Raw genomic sequence first — 25259 nt, forward strand, 5'->3', positions numbered from 1 at the left:
GAGCAGGCTAAACTGGCTGCACATTTCATAAAACAGGCAAAGATAACTTCATATTTTATAAATTCTTCAAGCAAAAAAGACGTAAGAATATCCCTTTAAAACATGGTCATTGCTATCTAACTCCTCTAAAAACAAATGGTTGAATAACAGCCTTCTAGGCACTGAACAGCATCCTTTCCTGATGTCACTTTATTTCACATTATGGCTAGAAGCTCATTAATGTCTACTTTATTTTATTTTTTTAGGTTGTGACTTGCAATATCTTAACAGCTATTGCGTTTTATATTTATGTTATTTGCTTCTTGTTTCTCTGCAGGGAAAATAGAAACCTAGTATAATAAATCAGAAAATGACGAAAACTTCTTGTACCCTGTAATCATAATAAATAGTTTCCCGAAATGGAACAGCATCACCTACATACAAAGCAACGGCAGTTTCAGGCGCTCGGGAAATGTTTGTTCTGGGTTTTCTGGAAAAGAACCGGCCCGTGGGCGGCCGTGGGAACGTCCCTGTGCCAGCGGGGACAGTGCCACGGCGGCTCCGTGCACGTGTCTGTACCGCTGGAGTTACCGCGGCCATCGGTAATTAGTGGCCACGTTAACACGGCTCTTGGTGGGACCCAACGCAACCAGAGCAGTGCCAGGAGCAGAGTCCCGGCCACCCAGCCCCTGTGCCGCGGGCAGGACCCCGCGAAACGCCCCGAACGCAGCCCCCGCACAGACACGCTGCCCCAGCACCGATCTGTTCCTTTTGTGCTCCTCCTCTGCGCATCTGTTCCCGGGGAGCGAATAAACATCGACTTGGTAACAACGCGGAGTGGTTTTTAAAATTAATCTCAACTCATTTTCGAGCCCATCTACAATGCGAAGCAATGCAAGAAAGCAGAAAGAAGAGGCTACGGTGTCCTCATTCCGCATAATGCGGTCCCTCGCCACACAAAGGAAACGTTCAGTGGTTAAATACAGCCATTAGGAAAAACGGCATGTAATGCTGCCAGATTTGTGAAGCAGAAGGCAGGCATCAGCTGGTAGGATATTGCTCAAGACATGGCACATAAAAGATTTAATAGAGTCCCAGATACCCCGAACGCTCCGCGGCTGCCAAGTGCTTTGTGTACAGCTGCCTTTGCTTTCACTGCGCTGAAGGCAGAAAGGCTCTGGAGCCCACGGCTGCGATTCAGTGCATGAGATGTGCATTTAACATCGCCCAGCGCCATCTCACGTCATGGGGCCCCAGACAATGACAACCCTTGATTGTCACCAGAGCCGGCAGCTTCTCACCTGCACCGGGGACAATCTTGGTCTTCACTCAACGGCCCCAGGTATCATCTCATTAATTTTGTGGGGACTAATGAGGACCATTGAACTCGGTTATATTAAAAAAGTAATGGGGGGGAAAGCTGACACTTGGCTTCTAACACCTTTCTTTAAGGTAAGAGCTGTCACTGAGAAACGCAGCACACGAACAGAAGAGTTCAGAGCCATGTCCCTGCTCTGTGCACGGTTTGTTTTGTCACCCAAAGCGGTGAAGAAGTCAGCCTGGGGGACAAAGGGACAAGCTTTGATTGAGAAGGAGGGAAGAGCGGGCCCTGGAGCAGGAGCAGCCGGCTCAGCTCTGAGCCGCGTCCTGGGGCTGGTGCGGTGCGGCTGTTCTCACCGGCTGCTCCAGGGAAACAGCAGGGACTTCAAATATCAGGCCACAATTGGAGAAAACAAAACAAACAAAAAATAATACTGAGACTAAGTAAGCAGAACGTACCCGAGGGACTCGCACTCTCGACTGGTTCATCTTGCGCTCCCAGCCGCTCCGTGCCCGCAGTCTGCAGGGTGAAGCTTGCTCTTTGGGCAGGAGCGTGCACGCCATTTACACCGACACACACCCGGCGTCAAGATAAAGCCTCGGGATAAACCCGACTCTGCAGCATCAAAGGGCTGTCCAGCACACCATGGACTAAGCACCGAAAGCAGAAACAAAGTCCTAACCTGCCAGGAATTATTTGGCTTCTCATTGCCCTGCATCACTCACTGAGCTCTTGCCTACCAGAGTCATTTCTATTTCCCACCCAAGCGTGGTGTGAGCTGGCGTGGAAACAGAGCTGGGCTTTGGGGCTTTTCTGATGTCCTGGGCACTCAGACATTATGTCATTTTTGGCAGTTCGTTCTTGTTCTTGTTTATTTAGGATACTTTCCCCAATCACTCACATTTTTGCTGCTCTGTACATTTTCAGTCCAACTTGCTCTCTCTTAGGCCTTTTCTCCTTTAGAAACCCAGTAACTTTTTTCCTGCTGATTCTGAAGGAATCCAGCGGACTGAAACACCCACTCAGATGAAAGGTCATCTAATCATTTAATAGCATGTCCTGACTTATCTCAAACTAATTATAAAGGGGCAGCGCAATTTCTCTGGGCTCAAACAAAAGCGAGTGGTTTGCATTCTGGGCAGGATCTGCGGAGCTGATAAATGCCTGAGCTTTCTTCATCTTGGCTGCACAGAGATTATATTTTCCTTCTGCAAATGCAGATGTCATCTTTAATGCAGGTCCCCGCGGGCCTGTCCTCCGGGCGGGACTGTCGCCGCTCATGCAAACACCCACAGCTGGGCCCAAGGTCTTCCTGTCGCTGCCCAGATGCGAGCAGGAGGTTTTATTCTGCAATGTCCCGGTGGCTTCTGCCTTTGAAAGATGAGACAAATTCCCCGTAATCCTTACACACACAGACATTTATTGACTTTGGCTGAGAGCCATCAGGAAGGTTCAGCGTACAAAGCTGGATTTTGCTTATTTTGTTTTTAGAGTAGAGCCAAGGCTTAGCATCAGCAAGCACTGCACACCAGCGGCAAACACCTCAATGCCACGCGATAGTGGAGCACAGCTGAAGGCTGCTCTACCTTATAAAAATGCTTCTTTGGAGTGGTTGCACCTTGCCCACATACATTGATTTCTCTTCCAGCTTCTGCTGACTCCCCTTGGGTGTTTGTGTCTGGACTCACCGTGGAACACCTACAAAACTCCAGTGTTTTGTTTAACTGAAACGGTTAAAAAAGCCCCTGTATTTCCCTCTCTCCAGGGATGAAGCACTGCAGTTGTATCATAAGTGGTCATTTGGGAAGCGGCTGCGACTCTGGGATGATGCATCGATCCCTCTGGCAGAGCTGATTTAATCCCCGCGGCGCGCTCCAGCCATTCATCACCCGGAGGAGCCGTTTCCAGCTCTCCAGTACAAGCCAGCCCTGATGAAGTCATGAGGAATCATCACGAGCAGAATCTGGCCCTAAGCTTTGAGCCAGCAAAGGAAACCGCGGCCGCTCCGACAGGGGCCACGTCCCGCGCTGGGGGCCCCGGGACCAGGCCTCCCCGGCCTCGAACCGAGCGCAGACACGCGAAGAATTGGGCAAAACCCGGTCCCAGCGGCGCTGCTGCTGCACAGCTCAGCCAGACATAGAATGCTGTGGCACCAAAAACATCAGGAGGTGCAGGGGCAGCGTGACAATGGCCTCGGGATGGATGGCAAGGAAATGGGAGATTTGCAGCCTCTGGAGCAGGAAGAACTAAGCTCTTTGTTCTCAAGGACCAGAAGCAGTAAGGAGGCACTTACCACGATAGACAAACTGCTTGAGCTATTTTGGAGAACCAGATTTGGTTTTGGTCACTAAATGCTACAGCAGGAACGGGGGAAAAAGAGCAAGAGCGGGTACTGTGTGAGCGCCCCGTAAGCCCGTGCTGAGCGCACGTCTGCCCGGAGCACCGAACGCCGGCTCCCGGGACCGTGTGCGGCACGTCCCGCTCACCGCCGCGCGGCGGGAAACCGGGCAGGTGCGGGGGGTTGGAGCCAGGAGCAGGGACAGCCAGGTCTCCCCGCACAGGGCAGCGACAGGGTTGGGGTTACTGGTCTCTTGCACACGTGAGTTCATTGCGCAAGGAGAGAGCCCCTGCCTCGCCGCCTGAGAGCGGTTCAGTACCGAGAGCGGCACACAGAATACTGCCAATAATACAGGAAAAATGAAAATCAACCCTCAGCTGCCACCGGGGAAGGAACAAACAGGGATCGTGCTGTTCTGAAGGGAAACCGAAGGCGCTTGCCACGGTGTCACAGTTGCACAGGACGTGGTATCAGTTACCCTGTCATTTAAAAGCAATCTTCGTATCCATTTTGTATTATGATGGCACTGATGATAATTGAAATACAATCTTTGCCTGTTAATTAACATCTGTGTAACACTTGTAATTAAAAAGATAATATTAATTTGCTCTACAGTTCTCATAAACAGTAGAATAAAACCAGCTATTCATTCTTTTTTTAGGCATAGCCAAGATAGCAAAGTTTAAAGCTGCCTCCTTGGTGTATCTGCAGGGATATAATTAAACTACCGGGATTCATTAAGCACATGAGCCATGGTGGGCAGCTGATGAAGCTCTGCCGTGCACAGGCCAGTCCAGCGCGGGGACAGGGGCTCGTCACAAGCCATGGGATCCCATCCCAAGTCCTCCCTGCCCGGCCAGGGCCACGGTCCCCTGAGGGCCACCAGCGACTAGTTTGGCTGTGCCAAAACCACCCTCTGCCTTCCCCTGGGGACGCTCCTTTGATCCCTGTCACCACTGTGCTGGTTCCCAGGCAGTGCCCTGTGACAGCCCAGGGAAGGCAGCACCTCCTACAGAGCCACAGAGCCCCGGGAGGTACGGGCAGCGGCAGGTGAGAGACGCTGACTACCTCCGCCAACAATCACCGCAAATTTGTCAAATCGGGTTTATCTCATTGAAAGCATTCTCTAAAAGGCACCAGTTGCATTGACTCTGACGAAAGCAATGACCTGGGTCCTGGGCACCCAACAACACAGCTTGGGTCTGCAGATGTTCTCCTCTCCCAACACCCAGCCATGAGCAAACGAGCAAGGACAGAAAGACAGACAGATGTGCTTTCAAGCACTGCTGGAAGTGCAGCCACGGGCAGCACAAAGCTGTGTGCCATGAGCAGGATGAATCACAAACAAAAAGTAAATTGATAATTACCTGATACAGGGGACAGTAAAATCAGCTGGTGTAAGGGCAAGGGCCGGGCTGCAGCCCTGATACAGGAGACAGTAAAATCAGCTGGTGTAAGGGCAAGGGCTGGGCTGCAGCCCACGGGTACCCCACCCAGGAGCAGCTCCTCCGCAAGGACAGGCCCAGAGAGGCACCCACCAGCTCCGGGATGCTGGTCCCTCTAAGAGGTTCCCCACCATGGTTACTGATCCAGAGCGCGGCTCCATGGGCACAAGAGGCTGGAAATGCTAAAGGCAGCGGGCACCACCATCCCCTGCAGCCCCTCACCATCCCCTGCAGCCCCTCACCGTCACCTGCAGCCCCTCACCGTCCCCTGCAGCCCCTCACCGTCACCTGCAGCCCCTCACCGCCCCCTCAGGGCTGCTCGCAGCGGAGGGGGCTCCATGAAGACGGGAGGTGTCAGACCTGTCCCCCGCAGAGCTCCTCTGACGCTGCGCTAGCCCCGCACCCTGCTGCCGGGTCCTGGGAGCAGGGCTGGAGCTGCGCACAGAGCACCCGCGACACTCACCCCACGCTCAGCAGGGACACCTTACCATAATACTGTCTGATCCTGAATAAAAACATACTTTGAGGCAATCAAAAACCTTCACTGCTTGATTATGCAGCCTGTTTAACCAGAACTTTGTTCTGGGAACAGTTTTGAGAGCAGTGTCTCTGGCAGTGTTTTACCCAACTATTATCTCCAGCACACAAAGACCCATTTGAAAGAATGGGACATCTGCAGCTCTGGTCCCAGCACCAGTCTGCACAGCAATCTCGATGGCGCCACGCTGAACCAGGCTCAGTGACACATCCACGCTGGACGCCACGCTGAACCAGGCTCAGTGACACATCCACGCTGGACGCCACGCTGAACCAGGCTCGGTGACACATCCACGCTGGCCGTGGCCAGGGGCTGCTCGCACATCTCCATCGTTCGGCCGAGGCTCCGTCTGCGGGCACAGCGGGGCTGCTGGGGCCAGGCCTGCCCCAGGGGCTGCCCTGCGCCTGGGTGCTCAGCTGGGCCTCAGAACAGCGGACACTTGAGGTGCGACGCTCACGTCGCTGCTCCCGCAGCAGCCCAGGTGAGATGGCAGCGCTTACAGACCGGGAACACAGAATCACAGAATTGTTTTGCTTGGAAAAGACCTTTAAGATCATCAAGTCCAACCATAACCAACCCCGGCACTGCCCCCTGTCCTGAGAACCTCATGTCCGTCTGTCCAGCCCTCCAGGGCTGGTGACTCCAGCACTGCCCTGGGCAGCCTGTTCAATGCCCCACAGCCCTTTGGGGAAGAAACTGTTTCCACATCCAACCTCAACCTCCCCTGGCGCCACTTGAGGCCGTTTCCTCTGCTCCTGGCGCTTGTTCCTGGGGAGCAGAGCCCGACCCCCCTGGCTCCAAGCTCCTTTCAGGCAGGTCAGAGATCAGAAGGTCTCCCCTCAGCTCCTGTTCTCCAGCTGAACCCCCAGGTCCCTCAGTCTCCATCACATTGTGCTCCAGCCCCTCACCAGCTCCGTTCCCTTCTCTCCACTCGCTCCAGCACCTCAAGGTCTCTCTTGTCCTGAGGGGCCCAGAACTGCCCCAGGGTTGGCAGTTTGGCCTCCCCAGGTCCCAGCACAGAGACGGTCACTGCCCTGGGGCTGCTGGCCACACCAGCGCTGGTACCAGCCAGGATGCTGTGGCCTCTTGGCCACCTGGGCACACGCTGGCTCATGTGGCCGAACAGGCACCCACTGCTGCTGCAGAGCACACAGCCCCGGTGCACGGCCGCTCTGCAGCCCCCGGGAGTCCCGTCCGTGCCAGCGGGGGCTGTGCCGGCAGCGGCACCAGCACACGGCACCGCGGCAGCTGCCCTGCGGTTGACGGTTCCAGCCAGGCGGGACCACTTCACAGCTGCACCTCTAAGAATAACAAGTATTTTCATAACATAGTCTCCCCTTCAGATGCAAAGGTCAAAACCAGAACCTGTCTGTCCTGGATAAAGCAAATTAAAAGGTGTAACGTTGCGGTGAATGGAAAATGACTGCGGTTCTGAGGAGCCGTGCTCTAAGTGCAGACCGACAGCTCAACCAATCTGCCCTCACATCTTCAAGAGCTGATTTGATTTTCTATTCCAAACACCTCGTCACAATTCACCCCTTCAAATATTTTTTGTGGAGTCTCACAGCTTTACTTTCTCCCTGCTGAAAAGTTGTGCTTTATCACAAGATTGATGAAGGACTGGCTTGTCAGAGCACCATAAATCATTAAAATCTCTTTAATTCAGTCCTGCCGTTTGCTACAGCCAAGTTGTAACGGTAGCTGATAAAACTTTAATTCATAGCAAGCCTGTTGGTGTTTTTAGGTCGTGTCAACACTTCCATTAAAAATCCCTTTCTCAGTTGTTTGTGCTAGAGACGGAAACTTCTTCTGGCCCAAACCAAACCCTGCTGTTGCAGCGGCGCCTCGGCGTGCCGTGCCGCGGTAACCTCAGCGCCGTGCTCCAACAGCTCCCACCCCCAGCAAACCTGCCGACCCCGGGAGCTCAGCAGGGGGAAACTAAACCCGCCTCGCGGCGCAGCGGGGACCGCGCTCAGAACGCGCAAACCCGGGCTGGCCCCTGGCTGTTCCAGAATGAACCACCTTCCCTCTCGCCGCTGACACAAAAGGCACACGACCAGCACACCGACACCGCGCCAGGAAACCCTCCTTGCCGGCACCGGGCACGGCGAGCAGGGAGCCAAGCCCTGTTTGTGTCTGTCATAGAGCATATCCCAATTCCTGCAAGAATTCGTGGGAGGGGAGTGCAGAATGTCAGCTGCATGCTCTGAATCCTGTGACTTAAAGCCATGTAGGTGATTCGTATAAAGCAATTCCTTTTAATGTCATGTGGAGAAAATAACGTCTCGTCAGAGATTAAGCAGATGTTTCTATAACTGAGTTTTGGATATGGGTGATTATTTGACTTGTAGCTCCAGAAACACGTTCACTTCTTTACCTCAGGAGAGACGTTAATTCAAATAAACAACGGAAAACTACAGAAGTGACAGCAAAAACCCTAAGAAACAGAAAAGAAAAAGGAGCATTTTTGCTTAGTTTTCTTCGCCCTCGTTCTCCACCGTCTCCCCTCTTGCATGCCAGCTATTCATCATTTGATAGCAATTTTAGTCAGATATCTCCAAATCGGCTGTCTTTACTGAATACTGAAACAAAACTGAAGGAATTTGGGCTCATCCTTGGCCATGGCCCTGCGCACGTGTGTTGGAGCTGAGCAGAGCGGAGCCCGGGCAGCAGGCACGGGCAGGACGCGCGTTCTGCGGCCGCCACGCTTCCTGCGGAAAGGCTGTTCGGCCTCTGCGTGTTTGTGGAGCTTTAATCACAAGTTCACATCTCTGCTGGGATTTTCTGGCTTTAATATCATTTAAAGAATGATGAAAAATCAGACCAACCTGCAGAAATGCCAGGAGACACCACGACCCATCTTCTGTCTGCCTTTGGGATGGATCCAAACCCGGACCTGCCATTTACTCCAGCTCTGCAGCACTCCACGGATCTACATGAGGATCTGGACCCTGTTATACAGCTACAGTTAACGAGTCTTTTCTGAATAAAACATGGAAAGTAAGTCTTGCTATGGCTGACATACAGTGGGAGTGAAGTCTTCTACTTGGACTCACATTACGGTCATGGATTCATTCTGTGATGTTTACGCCGGTTGAAGAGGCAGACAAAATGACATTTTCAGTTACATATTTGATAAAACTTGGGAACAGAGAGAAATCTAATTATTCCCAATGAAGAATGGAGGGCTTTATTTAATCTCTGAACACAAATTAAGGTTGAAGCTTTTCCTGATCCCAGACTAGAACGCTCACTGTGCTGCTTCGAAGAACCTCATTGCCCCTCTCGCAGCAGCACTGCCGGCAATGGCGCTGAGAGCAACGCGGCCGCCCAGGCACCAAAGCTCCCATTCCGCGCTGAAGCAAACAAATACAGGTATCGTTTTTCAGCTGAGAAAGAAGGGGACGCTCACGTTTCACAGTGTTAAACCTTCAGGATGAACAAATGCCTCTTGCGGCCAAACGCTCCGTTTCTCACCGGCAGCACTTGCTGCAGTGCGCTGGTGGGCTCATCACCAACCGGCTCCCGAGGGACCTGCCCTGGTAGCCACCTCATTTCTGTACCGAAACACCTTGTTTGTCAGCGCCCAGCCCAACATCTTGCAAAGAAACCGTAAGAGCTATTGCGGCACAGACACCTGTGCCCAGGACACCAGCACATCGAGAAGTGACTTCGGGCACAAAGGCGAGCAAAGCTCCCTCCAGTCCTTTAAAAACAGCCACTGCAACAGAGCTGCACAAACCTCCCTGGCTTTGGTACCAGCGGTTGGGTCTGCAGGCTGGCAGTCAGAAATCAGAGGAAGTACAAACAACTGTTACTTGACAGCAAATACCTCTGTGCACATACACAGCGTTAATTTCCCCATCAACCACAGCACCGCTCTCCAGGTTTAAAGTCAGTAACTTGGCTGGATGGAAGTTTGGCCACACTATAGTCACATCTGTCCACATCTGCTTTTCGATATTGCAATAAAATCTCTACTACCTTTCCCTTGGGAAAAAACCCTAGACTTGTACGACCTGCCCTAACAAAGCTTTGTTTTCCCTTTGTCCTACATGCCCAACACTTGAAGCATTTGGAGAGCCACCAACAGAGGCCACGCTAAGGACCTGTCACAGTACACAACTAACGTGTCAGTGAGAAAATACCATCTTGGAAGGGAGAGGATTGATGATAATTTGTGGTTAAGACCAACTTGGCATGCCTAGCACAGCTCTATTGATACGAATTTCATTGTGGCCACTGTTGCCCTTCCTTTAGAAAAAGCAAGAAAGTGCATGTTAGGGCAGCTCCTCAAGGAGACGTCTGCTCCAGCTCCAGCATCGAGCCCCGCACATGCAGCAACTCAACGTACAAAACATAGCGAGTCCCTTCTCCAGGAGCCATCTATTGCAGTTCTTCTAGTGATGGGTTTCTGTCACAGCCGGCTGCACAGAGCTGTGTCCCCTGCAGGAGACGGCTGTGATTTGCCTGCACTCATTAATGCTGCTGAGCCACCTACCCCCAAGTGGCCCATCACCCTGCATGTCCCCATGGCCCCAACGCACTCGCTGGCTGAGTCACGGCCATGGCTGCAGCCCGGCCGGAGCCGGCGGCTGCCCCAGCCAGCCCTGCGAGACCCAGGGCTCGCGCATCCATCGTGTGCCGGCTGCGCTGACGGCACGGGCACCGCGAAGGGGCACATCCATCGTGTGCCGGCTGCGCTGACGGCACGGGCACCGCGAAGGGGCACATCCATCGTGCGCTGGCTGCGCTGACGGCACGGGCACCGCGAAGGGGCACATCCATCGTGCGCCGGCTGCGCTGACGGCACGGGCACCGCGAAGGGGCACATCCATCGTGTGCCGGCTGCGCTGACGGCACGGGCACCGCGAAGGGGCACATCCATCGTGTGCCGGCTGCGCTGACGGCACGGGCACCGCGAAGGGGCACATCCATCGTGTGCCGGCTGTGCTGATGGCATGGGCACCGCGAAGGGGCACATCCATCGTGTGCCGGCTGCGCTGACAGCACGGGCACCGCGAAGGGGCACATCCATCGTGTGCCGGCTGCGCTGACGGCACGGGCACCGCGAAGGGGCACATCCATCGTGTGCCGGCTGCGCTGACGGCACGGGCACCGCGAAGGGGCACATCCATCGTGTGCCGGCTGTGCTGACGGCATGGGCACCGCGAAGGGGCACATCCATCGTGTGCCGGCTGCGCTGACGGCACGGGCACCGCGAAGGGGCACATCGATACCTGAGCTCATCATGGCACCGAGCAGCAGCGCTTGACCATGGCTTCAGTTGCGCCCCAAGCCTGGAGCATCAGCCAGCGGAGGAGCTGCCGCCCAGGGCGCTCTGCACATCCCCGCTCGACAGCGTCTGTCACAGCGGCACTCGGTTGGTATTTCGTCTTCACTCCGGTTTGGTTTAAACACACCACTTCCTTAATACGAACAGCTCAGAACAGCAGCCCAGGCAGGTGTGCAGTGCGGGCAAGTGTGCAGCGCGGGCAGGTGTGCAGTGCAGAGCAGGATGGTGCTTGTCCACGGACACTCCATCCCAAGCAGCAGTTACTAGAACTGCACTCTCTGGTCCCCCTGACCTCGTCACACAGAACACCCAGCTCTTCACACAGCCCTCTTGATCCACCTCTGAAGGTCTGTTCCACACCAACAACTTTCTCCACAGCTCCTTTTTGCCTCTCTCCAGAATCCATCAACGTGGTTCATCTGGGAAACATGGCAAATCACCACCTAATCCTTAAAAGACTGTGAAAGAGGCATTTTCCAAAGAGAAAGGCAGGCAGGCAAGCTGGGAAGAATAAAAGCCCATTGTGTGCTCACCAACGGGAAAGACACTTTGCAGTAAACCCGGCTCACGAGCAGTTTCTGCCCCACGGCAGGTCCGGCCCGGTGCTGAGCTGAGCTTGGTGCACAGCACAGGCGGGACACCCTCCCACTGGAGTAGAATTATATCAAATAACATAATAATAATGATAACGATAATAATAGTTTCTGTAGTTAATTGCATACCAGCTGCATCAGTTTACTTTTCTCATGTTCCAGTTTTTCTCCATTGCTGAGACACAGAAAATCCCAAGTGCTTGTGGGCAGCTCCTGTGTTCACCACAGAAAACGCAGAACACAGCTGCACCCAGGGCAGCCTCATGGATTTGTGTCTGTTCCATTGCTGTGAGCTGCAGATTTCGTTTTCAGCAGTGTGTAGGCACTTCCATAGCAAGCCATGAACCTCAGATGCTTTGAACGCTGATCCAACCCGCACGAAGAAATACACCACGGGAAGAACAGGACACACCACTGAATGATGGTGCTGCCAGAGCAGCAGAACGGGTACACCCATCACGCTCTGTACAGCCAGACAATATGTGCTTTAATAAACTATTATAAAAGCGCTTGGGGAATATTTGCTGCATCATGCTGATATATTCATAATTTCATAAGAACAGAGGACATTGTTCCTTATCATTTATGACATTAAGTGGTTTGTAATTGGATTGTCCAGCCATGAGCATTAACAGAACATCCCAAACTCATAAGCTGCAGCTTCTAAGGACCTGTAGATGATTTCGATGTCCAATGTAGCTTCAATTTTATTGCTGCCAAATCCTGCATCTGATGCTGAAACATCTCATGCTCTTGGTTCAATTAACGAGCTTGTGGGGGTGTGCTGTCTGATGGCTTGTCAGAACAACACAAAAAATATCCAAATGCTGGTCATATTTAACCCACTGAGAAATTTATCGTTAACATTAGCAACGCAGGGCACGTGTCTTTAACAATAAGGTTTTTCACATTGGCCATGTCGGACTGTCAGTCCATTGGTGCTCTGCCCTTTCCTGCTCCACTGTTGTTCTCGTGCAAGTCGGTGGGAGCCCCAGAGCACACGGGTGTGCAACACACGGCTGTGCAACACACGGCTGTGCAACACACGAGTGTGCAACACATGGGTGTGCAACACCCGCGGCTCCCCCGGAGACCCGCAGCTCCCCGCTCCTCACCCCGTCCCTGGGCTGGCCCCTCTGAACACAAGCGCCGGCGTTGGATTCAGAGACACGTGCCACCCAACACACAGCATGCGTTAATCCGCAAGAAGGTCTCCTTAATCAAAGACCTGGAGTCCAGATTGCATTTGTGGCTTAGGTGGAGGGAGGAAGGGGGTTTGTTGTTAGAATTTAATATTGAAAAATGTCACATGTGAGAGGTAGGAAGAATGTGAGCAGGAAATAGCTATTTAGCCCTGATGCACACGCAGTAAATGATGTGAGAAAACGCCGGAGCTGACACAAGCCATAGCAAGCTCCCCTGGCATGGCCGGGCAGGAGCAGCTTCGTGGTTCAGCTCCAGACGTTGCTTCTGCTCCCAGACCCAGCGGAGCCGGCGCTGCGGGGAACGCGCTCCGGGCGCCATGGATCCGGCTGCCCGCGCACCGCCCGCTCCCCGCCCAGGGCTGCCGGCCCCGCGGGCCCTGCGGCCCCCTGGCGATGCCTCCCCCACCTGCAGCTGGTCGTGCAAACAGCGACACAGCACTGACAGCGGGAAATGGAAAACAAAAGCTGTGCTGCCTTCTGAGCGGGGACACACACCACGGGCTGCGGCACAAACAAGAGCTGAAGGTCCAATGGGCAGAGATAATGTGGAGAGCCAGGCAAAGAATATGGCAGAGGGATGTCCTAGGGGGTCCAGCTGCGGTCCCACAGCGTCAGAGAAAGGGCTTGGATTAATAATGACAATAACTAAACAGCCACCTGCAACAGTCACAAGTAATTGGAAAAACACCTTGTTTTTAAAAGGGCACATGAGAACATGCCGGACGTTCCCCTCCGTAGGGACTTCACTGCCACTCTCATTTTGGGTGGATGAAGACACATGTGGGACCACTGCAGAGGGTTCTGCGGGGGAAAGAGGAGCTGGCCCTAAGCAAGCCTGGCTTGGTGCCTCCGGCTCACGGGACCGAGCGGGGCCCCGGGAGCTGCGGCTCCTGCCGACGCTGTAACGGCACAGCATCATCTTACTCTTTATAGCAAACTTCAGAGTCTTTACACAAACATGTCATGGGGAAGATGTATTATGGATTTGCTGTCTAGGCTTCCTCCCACTATCGACCTTTCTGCAAACTGCGGTAGGAAAGCAGTAGATGTGCCTGTTACTGGGTGACTCCAGGGCTCAGACCCTGAGAAGGTGCAGGGCCCGGGGAAGGCTGCGCTGCCTCCGAGCAGCAGCATCTTCATCTCCTTCACTATTTCCGGGCATGGCCTGATGCACAGATCCTCGCTTTGCAGTGCAGAGCAAGGGAAAAGCAGGTTCTCAAAATGGCAAAGTGATTCTGAGTGCAACACGCTCCCCAGGCACAAGGCAGAGATTTGTACAGTTCCGAGGCAGTAAGGGAAGGGAACACGTGGTGGAGGGAGGGAAAAAAGGAGAAAATAAAAACCAGCTTGGAGGCGGATAGCAGAGGCAGGCACTGGCGGCACCCCCACAGCAGCAACAGCCAAGGCTGAGAGGGGGCAGGAGTGAGGAAATGGCGAGTGGGACCATTCAGCACCCTTTGTTCTCCCCGCTCTGTCCCTGCCCACCACTGCCATCCCTAGCGACAGCTCATCCTGCAGCGCCGGCCGCGGTGGGACAGCCGGGGGACAGCGCCGTGTCACAGCCGGGGGACAGCGCCGTGTCACAGCCGGACCCGCTCCTCCTGCCAGCCCGGGGCTCCAGCTGTCCCCAGGAGCTCTGTCTGTCCCCAGGAGCTCCGGCTGTCCCCAAGAGCTCTGTCTGTCCCCAAGAGCTCCGGCTGTCCCCAAGAGCTCTGTCTGTCCCCAAGAGCTCCGGCTGTCCCCAGGAACTCCACTGCACTGCACTGCAGGCTCGCACCAGGACAGATCCAGCCTGCTGGACTTGCTTATGGCTTCAGGAATTAAACATCAGTGTCTGCTTTCCTAAGAAATGGGGTTATGGGATTGTTTTTTCCTACTCTTCCCTACCGACTTTTAGGACGGTTGGCCAGTTTCAGCCAGATTTTACAGATGGATGAACATCTCAAAGATGTAAAAGTCCCTCTCGGCTTTGTGAAAACCAATCAGACAAGAAAAAAGGACAGAGATCCAGAAGGAGGGAAAGGCTCCATTATTAATTCAACCGTATTATTAGATAGCAGGGAATCCTCTTTAATTCCTCACACCGAGCCGGGCTGCACTGCCGTGTGTGAGCAGAGACGAGCTTCGTTCTGGCAACAAGGCACGAGACCCTGTTGGTGCTGGTGCCCTTGGATCACAAAACACAACTGGACAAGAGCAAATGGCAAAACTAAAGTGAGGAGTAAAGAGGCCCCTCAAGTGCATGGTGGAGCGAGTCTGCAAAGTGTGGGGAGCAAAGCAGACGAAAACATTTCCTGGGCTGGTTTGTAGTGGATTAAAGAGAGAGGCTGGCTTGTGCACAGTTATTCTTGGTCATGCACAGGAGCTGCGGTGCACTTCTCGCGCCCAGCGCACAGCCGGTGTGCCCTGCCCGGCGCCGCGCGAGCAGGGACGCGTGCCTGTGACTGCAGGCTGGGTGTCACACACCGCGCCACAGGAGCCATCCCGACCCCGCAAAGAGCTCCAGCAAAATACACAGGCCGCTTCCCTGGCACAAGATGCAATGAATCAGCGCACAGGCCACAGCAAGCCCCGGGTTAGAGCCTGTTGGAGAATAAGCATCGCGTTCAAATGCCACGATTTGCACCCAGCATCCCATTTTCCTCTAAGCCTCCTGGTGACGAGGAACCAGCAGGTTTCGGGATGTGGGAGGGACAGGGGCCGTCTGAGCAAGCTGAGAAACCGCAGGAGTGTGGGGCGAGCCCGGCACACAGAGCAAAGCCAGCCTGGCACACAGAGCAAAGCCAGCCTGGCACACAGAGCAAAGCCAGCCCGGCACACAGAGCAAAGCCAGCCCGGCACACAGAGCAAAGCCAGCCTGTCCCATGAGCCCAGCACACAGAGCAAAGCCAGCCCGGCACACAGAGCAAAGCCAGCCTGTCCCATGAGCCCAGCACACAGAGCAAAGCCAGTCTGTCCCATAAGCCAGCCTGGCACACAGAGCAAAGCCAGCCCGGCACACAGAGCAAAGCCAGCCCAGCACACAGAGCAAAGCCAGCCTGTCCCATAAGCCAGCCTGGCACACAGAGCAAAGCCAGCCCGGCACACAGAGCAAAGCCAGCCCAGCATACAGAGCAAAGCCAGCCTGTCCCATAAGCCCAGCACACAGAGCAAAGCCAGCCCGGCACACAGAGCAAAGCCAGCCTGTCCCATGAGCCCAGCACACAGAGCAAAGCTAGCCTGTCCCATGAGCCCGGCACACAGAGCAAAGCTAGCCTGTCCCATGAGCCCGGCACACAGAGCAAAGCCAGCCTGTCCCATAAGCCCGGCACACAGAGCAAAGCCAGCCCGGCACACAGAGCAAAGCCAGCCTGTCCCATAAGCCCGGCACACAGAGCAAAGCCAGCCCGGCACACAGAGCAAAGCCAGCCTGTCCCATAAGCCAGCCCGGCACACAGAGCAAAGCCAGCCCGGCACACAGAGCAAAGCCAGCCTGTCCCATGAGCCCGGCACACAGAGTCAAGGCCCCAGGGCGGGGATGCTGCCCCCCATGCACTCTGCACTGCCTAACGAGTCCCTGCCAGGGCAGCCCAGGGCCACGGGCAGGTGCTGGGCTGGACATGGGCGCTTCGAGCCCGGGGCCACGGGCAGGTGCTGGGCTGGACGTGGGCGCTTCCTCCCTCCTCCCTCTTGCACCCTGTTCCTGTCCAGCCTGCGGCTGCTGCAGGAGCATCCGTCCCACCGCCCGTCCCACACCAGCGTGACTCATCCACGGGGAACGACGGGGGCTGAATAAACCCCAGGCAGCTTCTGAGGCAAATGTTAATAAGGCACTGGGTGTATATTAAAACCAAAAGTGGGCAGCTTTTACTATAAATCACTGTCTTACGAAGTCTGATCCTTCAGAAGCCCCGAACAGGTCCTCGGTGGGGGTGCACAGTATCACTCCCCCGGCAGCTTCCAGCCGCAGTCACTGCTCACCCTGTCACTCCAGATCACCCAGCAGCGTTTTCTGCTCTGTCATTTTCCCGCATTGCCCCACAGCCCGAGATCTGGATGGGGTGGTGGTGTTGGACCACATCGCCACTTCGGCTTTTCATTCCTTGGCATTCTCTCTCCTGCGGCGTTTCCCGACGGTGAGAGGTGCTCCCGCCCCCCCGGCGCCAGGGTTGGGCCATCGCCAGCGTACGGACAGTGACGGGACCGTGTCCCGGGGGGACGTGTGTCCTGAGACCCGCCCGCAGCTCCAACCAGCCCCCAGCACCACACGAGCTCCCGTCCAGCAAGGGAAAACACCAGGACAAACAACATCCCTCGGATTTCAGTATCAAAGGATTACATTTCTAGCCTTTCTTTTTGGGAAAAACCCAACATTTATAAAGCTGGAAAAAAGGACAAAATATCAAGCTTGTGTTGAGATCAAAGAGATATTCAGCTGAGAACAGACTTTATGGGAACTGTATTTATGTTGTATCTACTGAGTGGGCATTTGTGACCTTTAGAAAATGGATTAAAGCTTTTCTATACCCAGCTTCAGGCTGGGTGAACTCTTAAAGCAACAAAATAATGAAGTTAAAGCAGCTCTGCTAGCAGACCGCATTGCAAGCTGCTGCTCTTTGGAAACACATCTCCCCGCTGCGAGGGCCGCGGTGGCGGGTCCCGGTTCCCAGCCCCTCGCTGTGCCCGGCAGCTCCGCAAACCGCGCACGGCCGGCGCGCCCCCGACCTCCACAGGTGCCACCGGCGCTTCACAAACCACACCAAACAAAGAGAAAAGCCAGAAAAACGCAAGCTGCCTGCACGCTGCCTGCACGGGCCCGCCCGGCGCGCGTCGGTTCTGTTCTCTCGGGAAAACTGCACTCTGCATTGCTGCTCGTTCCAGCCCCAGCCCCTGGTTTAATCCCCTATTTCCAACTGTGGACAAAGACGTGAATCCGTGCCGCAGAACCCCAGAGATGTTCAGCAGTACAGTGAAAATAACAAATTCCCATCTATCCCGCTCTTTGTCACTTGGAAAAGGTGCCTGATTCGAGGGACAATCGAGAGGGAAGCCCGGGGGGCACAGTGTGAACGCTCCCCGCTGTGAGCCGGGACAGGGCGGGTTTGCAAAGGGACACGTCAGGATACCCCAACGCAACCAACACCTTCTCGGAATTCCGGGTCTCATCGCATCTCCCGTGAAGCAGAATGAAACTCGCAGCGCGTTTCCCGTTGAAATGGGGGCTCACAAACCGCGTCCCGCCGGGACACCCCCTCCTGGCCGCTGCTCCGCGGGTAACGGCGCCGGCCAGCCACGCTGCGCCGCCCGCAAACAACGCTCCCATCAAACTGCTGACAACCACCTCTAACGCGTACGGAAAATATCACACATTTGCTAATTTGAGTAAACACGGAACTGAGCGTGACCTTCATGTGATTAATAGTATCTGAAAGAGGAGGGGACGGGACACGGGCTCTGCAGCACCGTCCCGATGGGGCAGATAGTGCTCAAATCAGCCAAAGCAACTAAACTGCTCCTATATGCCAAGGAAGAGTTTTCAGGTAGGTATTAATAGTTCTAAATTCTCTGCAATTAAACGCCAGTTGTAAATTACTTTGTAAATGTAAAAAGCCTTTCTTGGTATCAAAGGAAATGTAGCATATTGACATAATTATCCAGAAAGATGACAGATGAATCATTTCAGCGTTTTGTTGAAAGTGTACATACAATTCTGATGCCTGATAGACTGCTGCAGGCTAGACTTAACCTTGCTTTACCGTAAACAGAAAAGGGAGCAGCCATGAGGAGCAGCTCTCTTCAAAGCCAAAAGGGTCCTGCCCTGGGATGAGAATATGTTTTTCTCCTTTTCATGTTCTGAGCAGAATTAATTTTCCAGCACGAGGTGCTGCTGTTCAACAGAATAAAACCTCTTTTCTCCGGAAAGCTGATATTTGGAAGTGTGAGTGCCCAGAGAGTGGTGGATCCATCCCTGGAGACACCCCCGGCCAGGCTGGACCGGCTCTGAGCACCCTGAGCTGGTGCAGATGTCCCTGTCATGGCAGGGGGGCACTGGGGGGCTGGGGAGGTCCCTCCAACCCAAACCAGCTGTGACTCGGTGATTCTATGAGTCTTCTCATATGAGCTCAAAAAAAAGTTGGCTGCTATTTTTTAGCAAGATTTTGAGTTAAGTTTTGGCCTTTGGTGATGAGCAGGAGTCAGAAGACCCTGCGAGTTACCATTCTCACCAGGGCTGTCTGGGGAGACTTCCCTCCGCTCTTCGCCTTATCTTCACAGTAGCACCCGAGGGAGGACCCGAGCTCGTGTTTCATCATTCTCCATCATCTAATGTTACCTCAGAAATCTGACATAGCTCTTCTGACAGTTTTTGTCTCCTCTCCAAGAGACATGGCTGCAATCCGGGTTACTGTTTGAATGCACCCTCTCCACGACCCGCACGCTGCTGGGCTTTGCCTTTTCACGAGCCCTGATCCCACGTGGAGTCACAACCACCAGGCGGGAGTTGTGCCCCAGCACTCAGAGCCATGCGACAGGCACCTGGGTGCTGGACGCTTAACCGAGGTGTGACGAGACATCTTCGTTAGCGAGCGGTGCTAACGAGAGCACCGCAACGGATGGTGCCCGTTCTCCTGGCTGCCGGAGCTGCACATAGGAGATGACGACAGCCAAATTCGGCCATTTTCATGAACCGTCACCAGGGTTATGGGTCACACCGCTCCTGCCCACCGGGTGCACACATCTCGGCCAGACAGACGGACACAGCTACTGCTGGGGCACAGCAAAGCGCAGGTGACGGAATGACCACAGAGCAAGTCTCCTGCGTTGCAACATATGCGTATGGACACATGCACGAGCACACACACACACACACACACACAGAACTTGATGCTCGCAGTGCAAATGAATGGTGTAAAAAGCCATGACAGAAGCAGCAAATAGTTATCTACACAGGGACTGAGTGAGAGCCAGCGAGAAAGGGAATGAAAAAGGAATAAACCTAGGAAACCAACCAGCAACTGAATCCCAGAGCTATCCAGCTTTCTGATCATCACCTCCCACCTTCTCCCACATGGTTGGCATAAGAGACTTGTTAAAAATAAACAGCAATAGCTCCTCAGCATCACTCATTTCTGAGTGGGAAAACAGCCTAGGGCTTCAGAGAGGCCTCTTGACCACATCGCGCCAGCTCCATCACCCAAACCAGCTCCCAGCGCCTTCCTGACCCAGTGCCACCCTCACAGCCTCTCAGGAAACAACACATCATGAATATTCGCCATGAAATGGTCACAATTGCGCTGGTATTTTAAAATACAGCTGTTTCATCAAGATGCCAAGAATTAAAGCAATGCCAAAGGGCAACAAGGTATTTTCCTGAATGTGTTTTCCTGCGCTTAATGAGCAGCCGTCATCTGACAGTAAGAACAGCCCATTCCAGCACTGTTACCATTGCAATAAATCGTAAGGACAGAACAGCAGGCACCTGATGACACACACAAGCAAAGCCAAGCCCGAGCGCCCGAGCCTACCTTGCCAAAGCTGCCCTTCCCGATCGCCCGCAGAATCTGGAAGTGGTCAAAGTTCACTACAAGGTAAAAAAAAAAACATATAAAATTACAAATGCTTTATTGCAAAGATCTTATATTTAAAAATAAGACAGCAAGACAACTAAAGAGCACCGGTCAAGCTTTTATTAGAAGTCACCGCCTCCCAGGGAAGATGCAGGACAGTTGTTTCGCCCTCTGTACCCACAAACCCAGCCCTGCGGACCTGCTGGCGCGCAGCCGCGGCAAGAAACAGCAGCGCAGCTCAACACTCCGGCTGCCGCCTTCAGCAGCGGACACAGCTATCACTGCTGAGCTACTGCTGCGATCTAATCTCAGTCTTAAACACATGAAAAAGATAGGTCTGTTTATACCAATAATGAGATAACCCCCATTGCCACAGAGCTGGAGTGCGCCACAAACACATAAATACTGTCACAAAAGCCAGTGTAAAGGACCCAGCGTTATTGCCATTTTACAAATTGCCTCTTTGTACCTCAGTCCCTTCACATCCTCCCCGCTCCGTGAGCTGCAGGGCTGGAACCAAAGCCCCTGGTGCGCACGCCGATCCTGGTGCACACGCTGATCCTGGTGCGCACGCCGATCCTGCATGGGCATACACTGATCCTGCACGGGCACACACTGATCCTGCACGGGCACATGCTTCAGCTGCTGCACAGCCCTGATGTGCTCAGGCACTTGGACAAGAGCATCGTTGTCAGTCCCTTCCAAACCAACTGTACTGTACTGTACTGTTCTACTCTATTCTACTCTACTTCTATTCTACTTCTATTCTATTCTATTCTGCTTCTATTCTACTCCACTTCTATTCTACTCTGTTCTACTCTACTCCTATTCTATTCCACTCTACTCTACTTCTATTCTATTCCACTCTACTCTACTTCTATTCTATTCCACTCTACTCTACTTCTATTCTATTCCACTCTATTCCACTCTATTCCACTCTATTCCACTCTATTCTATTCTATTCTATTCTATTCTATTCTATTCTATTCTATTCTATTCCACTCTATTCCACTCTATTCCACTCTATTCCACTCTATTCTATTCTATTCTATTCTATTCTATTCTATTCTATTCTATTCTATTCTATTCCACTCTATTCTATTCTATTCCACTCTATTCCACTCTATTCCACTCTATTCCACTCTATTCCACTCTATTCCACTCTATTCTATTCTATTCTATTCTATTCTATTCTATTCTATTCCACTCTATTCTATTCTATTCCACTCTATTCCACTCTATTCCACTCTATTCTATTCTATTCTATTCTATTCTATTCTATTCTATTCCACTCTATTCTATTCTATTCCACTCTATTCCACTCTATTCCACTCTATTCTATTCTATTCTATTCTATTCTATTCTATTCTATTCTATTCTATTCTATTCCACTCTATTCTATTCTATTCCACTCTATTCCACTCTATTCCACTCTATTCCACTCTATTCTATTCTATTCTATTCTATTCTATTCTATTCTATTCTATTCTATTCTATTCTATTTCCAGTGTGTTTGGAAGTGTCCGGAGAGTGCAGGAGCTCGCCAGTGTGCTGCGGTGTCCCTGCTCAGCTGCACCCATCAGCCGCTAACACGGCGCCGAGAGCCCGGCCATGCCCAAGGCCCTGGGCGTTGTGTCCGCGGCACGGTGTGAGCACTGCACACACGGCAGCGCTGGGCACCGGGGTTGAATGGTGCGGGAGCTGGTCAGAGAGCACCGACCTGCCGCCTGACTGACACTGCAGACCACATGCACACAGGAAGAGTGGGAGCAAAGAATTCCCTATAAATATTCCGAGTCCCACTCGCAGACCTTAAATAAATGCACATCTGTCATCTCTGAGGATGAATCAAAAGCCCACGCATGCCCGTGGAGTTCCTATTACCCTTTTGTGCTAGGCTGATATCCAAAATATTGTTATTGTCACTTTTGCGGGACATTTTCTGCAGGAAAAGTTTGCCAAATGACACGGAAAACAGGGTCTGGGCCAGCGTTACCACGGATGTCCCCACACCCCCAGCGCCCCCGCCAGCGACACCAAGGGCAGCCGCACCACCTCCTCCCGGGTGCTCCCGGACACGTGTGAAACTGCACGTGGGGAAAGCAGAGCTGCCCCGTGCGAGCAAACCAGCGACGGAGCCGCATCACCCAGAAACGCGCAGGACCCCCCGCTCCAAAGAGCACGTCAGCCACAGCACCGCCCTGGCCATGGAGCCGCCCCGAGCGCTCAGATCCGCAACCGCTCCAGGAGGAGAGTTCCCGACAACCTTTATTATACTGTTTGGAACACTGTGTAGAAAGCATTGCCGTGGAGAAAACAAAACCAAAAGTGCCATTTCCATGTATCCATGGCTACAAGTGCTGCAGAAAGCATCCTCTAGTCAGCAGGCAAGAGACAAACCCAGATATGAATATTCACCAGGCCCTTGAACCTGCCAGCAAACATGTCACTTTTAATAAACTAAATACACAGCTCTGCTGGTTTGAAGTTCAGATGATGTTAGATGAACAGGCACTGACTATTTTTTTCAGTTTCACTATTTTCTTCAGGAATCAGTAAGCAATCCCATTAAAGAAAAAGCAAGCCTCAACATTTGAGGAAGAAAATCATAGTAGCAGCACGTTGCTTTTTGTGCACAACACACTGGATTTCTGAAAATGACAACATATCACTACAGAATATGTGAGTAACCCTAAAACAGAAATCCAGACCTGCCTGGAACAATTCTGGTGCCCCAGAGGCTCCGGTTCCCGTGAGCTGACAGCAAAGCTGCCGGTCACCCGCACCGAGGAGCTGCGCGCTGGGGACAGGGACGGGTCACAGACACGGGAGGGCTTCAGCACACGCTGCGGCCAGCACGGGGAGCACCCCACCTGCCAACGAGCTATGCCATTCCATTCCATTCCATTCCATTCTATTCCATTCCATTCCATTCCATTCCATTCCATTCCATTCCATTCCATTCCATTCCCATCTGCAATGTACCAATGCGAGGGGGCACAAGGACGCCGATCTGTCGGTCGCACCACAATCCAATGCCATCTGTTGTGCTGAAATGCCCCAACGGGTATTCCGTCAGCTCCTTGTGAAAAAACTATGCTAATTGCTCCTATTGACTCCTCTAACAGCTCGTTATCGTTATCGCACCTTCGCAGCTAAGAGGACTGCTGGACATCGGTATTTGCCATGGGAGACGTGCCTCTCATCAGCATCAGGTGAAAACCATGGATCACAAATGCAGACACATCCTGCGAGCTGGATGTGCGCAGTTCGGGGTGATCTGCTCTGCTGTCCAGCAGACAGACAGGAGCCATGGTGGCAGTGATCTGCTCCGGTGTCCAGCAGACAGACAGAGCCATGGTGGCAGTGATCTGCTCAGGTGTCCAGCAGACAGACAGAGCCATGGTGGCAGTGATCTGCTCCGGTGTCCAGCAGACAGACAGAGCCATGGTGGCAGTGATCTGCTCTGCTGTCCAGCAGACAGACAGGAGCCATGGTGGCAGTGATCTGCTCAGGTGTCCAGCAGACAGACAGAGCCATGGTGGCAGTGATCTGCTCCAGTGTCCAGCAGACAGGAGCCATGGGCGGCAGTGATCAGCTGTTCATTCTGCATTGATTTACAAGATATTTAAAAGCGGGGCAAGAGGAAGCTACCGTAAAACTTTAGATACACAGTGAATACCCAGTGAAGGGTCAACATCAGGACCTGGTATTAATGTCCAATAGTGGGAAAACAATGGATGCAGTTAGTAAATTCCGTATCCAATATCCTCAAATCTCGGGAAAACAGATGATCAAAAATCACATTTTAAGAACTGAGCCAACCTTTCAGTATTTATCTGCCTGTTTTCCAGCTCCACCAATAAAAACAGGGAAGTTTTAACTCCAAGAGTGACTCTGCAACACTAAAGACCTAAGAAATCCTTTTTTGAGTCTTGAGACAGCACATTTATAGGGCACAATCAGCTTTTTCTATCAATGTATGCCTATATGTTGGTATAATTAATAGCATTTGTCTGCCTATCCTATTACTGCAATCTGGCTTTGGAAGCAAGCACCACGGTGATTGATGTACAAACATCAGTACGTGGCCACAGTAACCACAAGTTTGCTGCCACAAAATGCCGAGAGTTTCAGCTCATGGCAAAGGGTTCTGGCTGAGATGCAAAAGCCACGGCACACGTGGGCTCCAGCTGGGATGGAAAAGCTGCTTCTGCAAACAACTTGGGGGAAAAAACAGGTATTTGGTGGGGAGAGGGAGCACAGGGCGATGGGCAACGATCCCCAAATCCCCCGAGCCCGGAACCCTCGGCACCCATGGGCTGTACCCGGCGGGAGGAACCGCTGCTCTGCGGGCACTGCGAACAGCACCAGCAACACGTCAGTGTGCAGCACCCCGGGCTGCTCTGCCCGTTCATACCCACGGAGAAGATTACACGGGTGAGAAAAATGGAAATATGGTATAATGTGGCTGTCAGGAAACTCAAGTGAGCATTAACTACCCGGGAATTCAGGGAACACTGGTAGATAATGAAAGAAATTAAAGGTATAATACAAGCCCAGTGCTGCAAATGAGCCCCTTTAGAAACTAAGGATTCAAACATACTATTAGGAAGTGACTCTGAAGCCGTGTAAAAACAGCGAGTTAATGTACGATTAAAAATGAATCTCTCTGAATCCGTAAGGAATCAAATGCACCATGCAAAGCAACGGCAAAGTCATTTTAGGAAGACTGAGTTATTGATACTGGGTACAAAAGTGTTTGCGTTGGCCAGGAATCGTTCCTAATTAGTGCAAAAGCACCGTTGCAGTGGCCAGGAGCCCGTGCGGAGTGCGAGCTCACCACGCTCGCTGCTCCTCCAGCCACGGCTCCCGGGGCACTGGGATCGCAGAGAAAGCACCGCAGCTTGTCCCTCGTGCTCCGCGGGCTCTAAAGATGCTATTTCTGATAGAAAAAAATGCGCTACTTTGCAGCCCACATCTAACACCAGCCAGAGCCC

General features: G+C 52.9%; 1 protein-coding gene across 1 annotated transcript in view; it reads right to left on the minus strand.

The window, feature by feature from the left end:
• Positions 1-25259, minus strand: part of STK32C (serine/threonine kinase 32C) — a gene marked incomplete at both ends in the record, with an annotated part of 69493 nt that overhangs the window by 10667 nt on the left and 33567 nt on the right. Inside the window, one exon of the mRNA XM_080348140.1 lies at positions 20218-20273. Coding sequence (XP_080204266.1) covers positions 20218-20273 — 56 coding nt within the window. The remainder of the gene's footprint in view (positions 1-20217; positions 20274-25259) is intronic.

This window comes from Nesoenas mayeri (assembly GCF_963082525.1).
Source record: "Nesoenas mayeri genome assembly, chromosome: 7".
In the NCBI taxonomy this organism is placed as follows: domain Eukaryota; kingdom Metazoa; phylum Chordata; class Aves; order Columbiformes; family Columbidae; genus Nesoenas; species Nesoenas mayeri.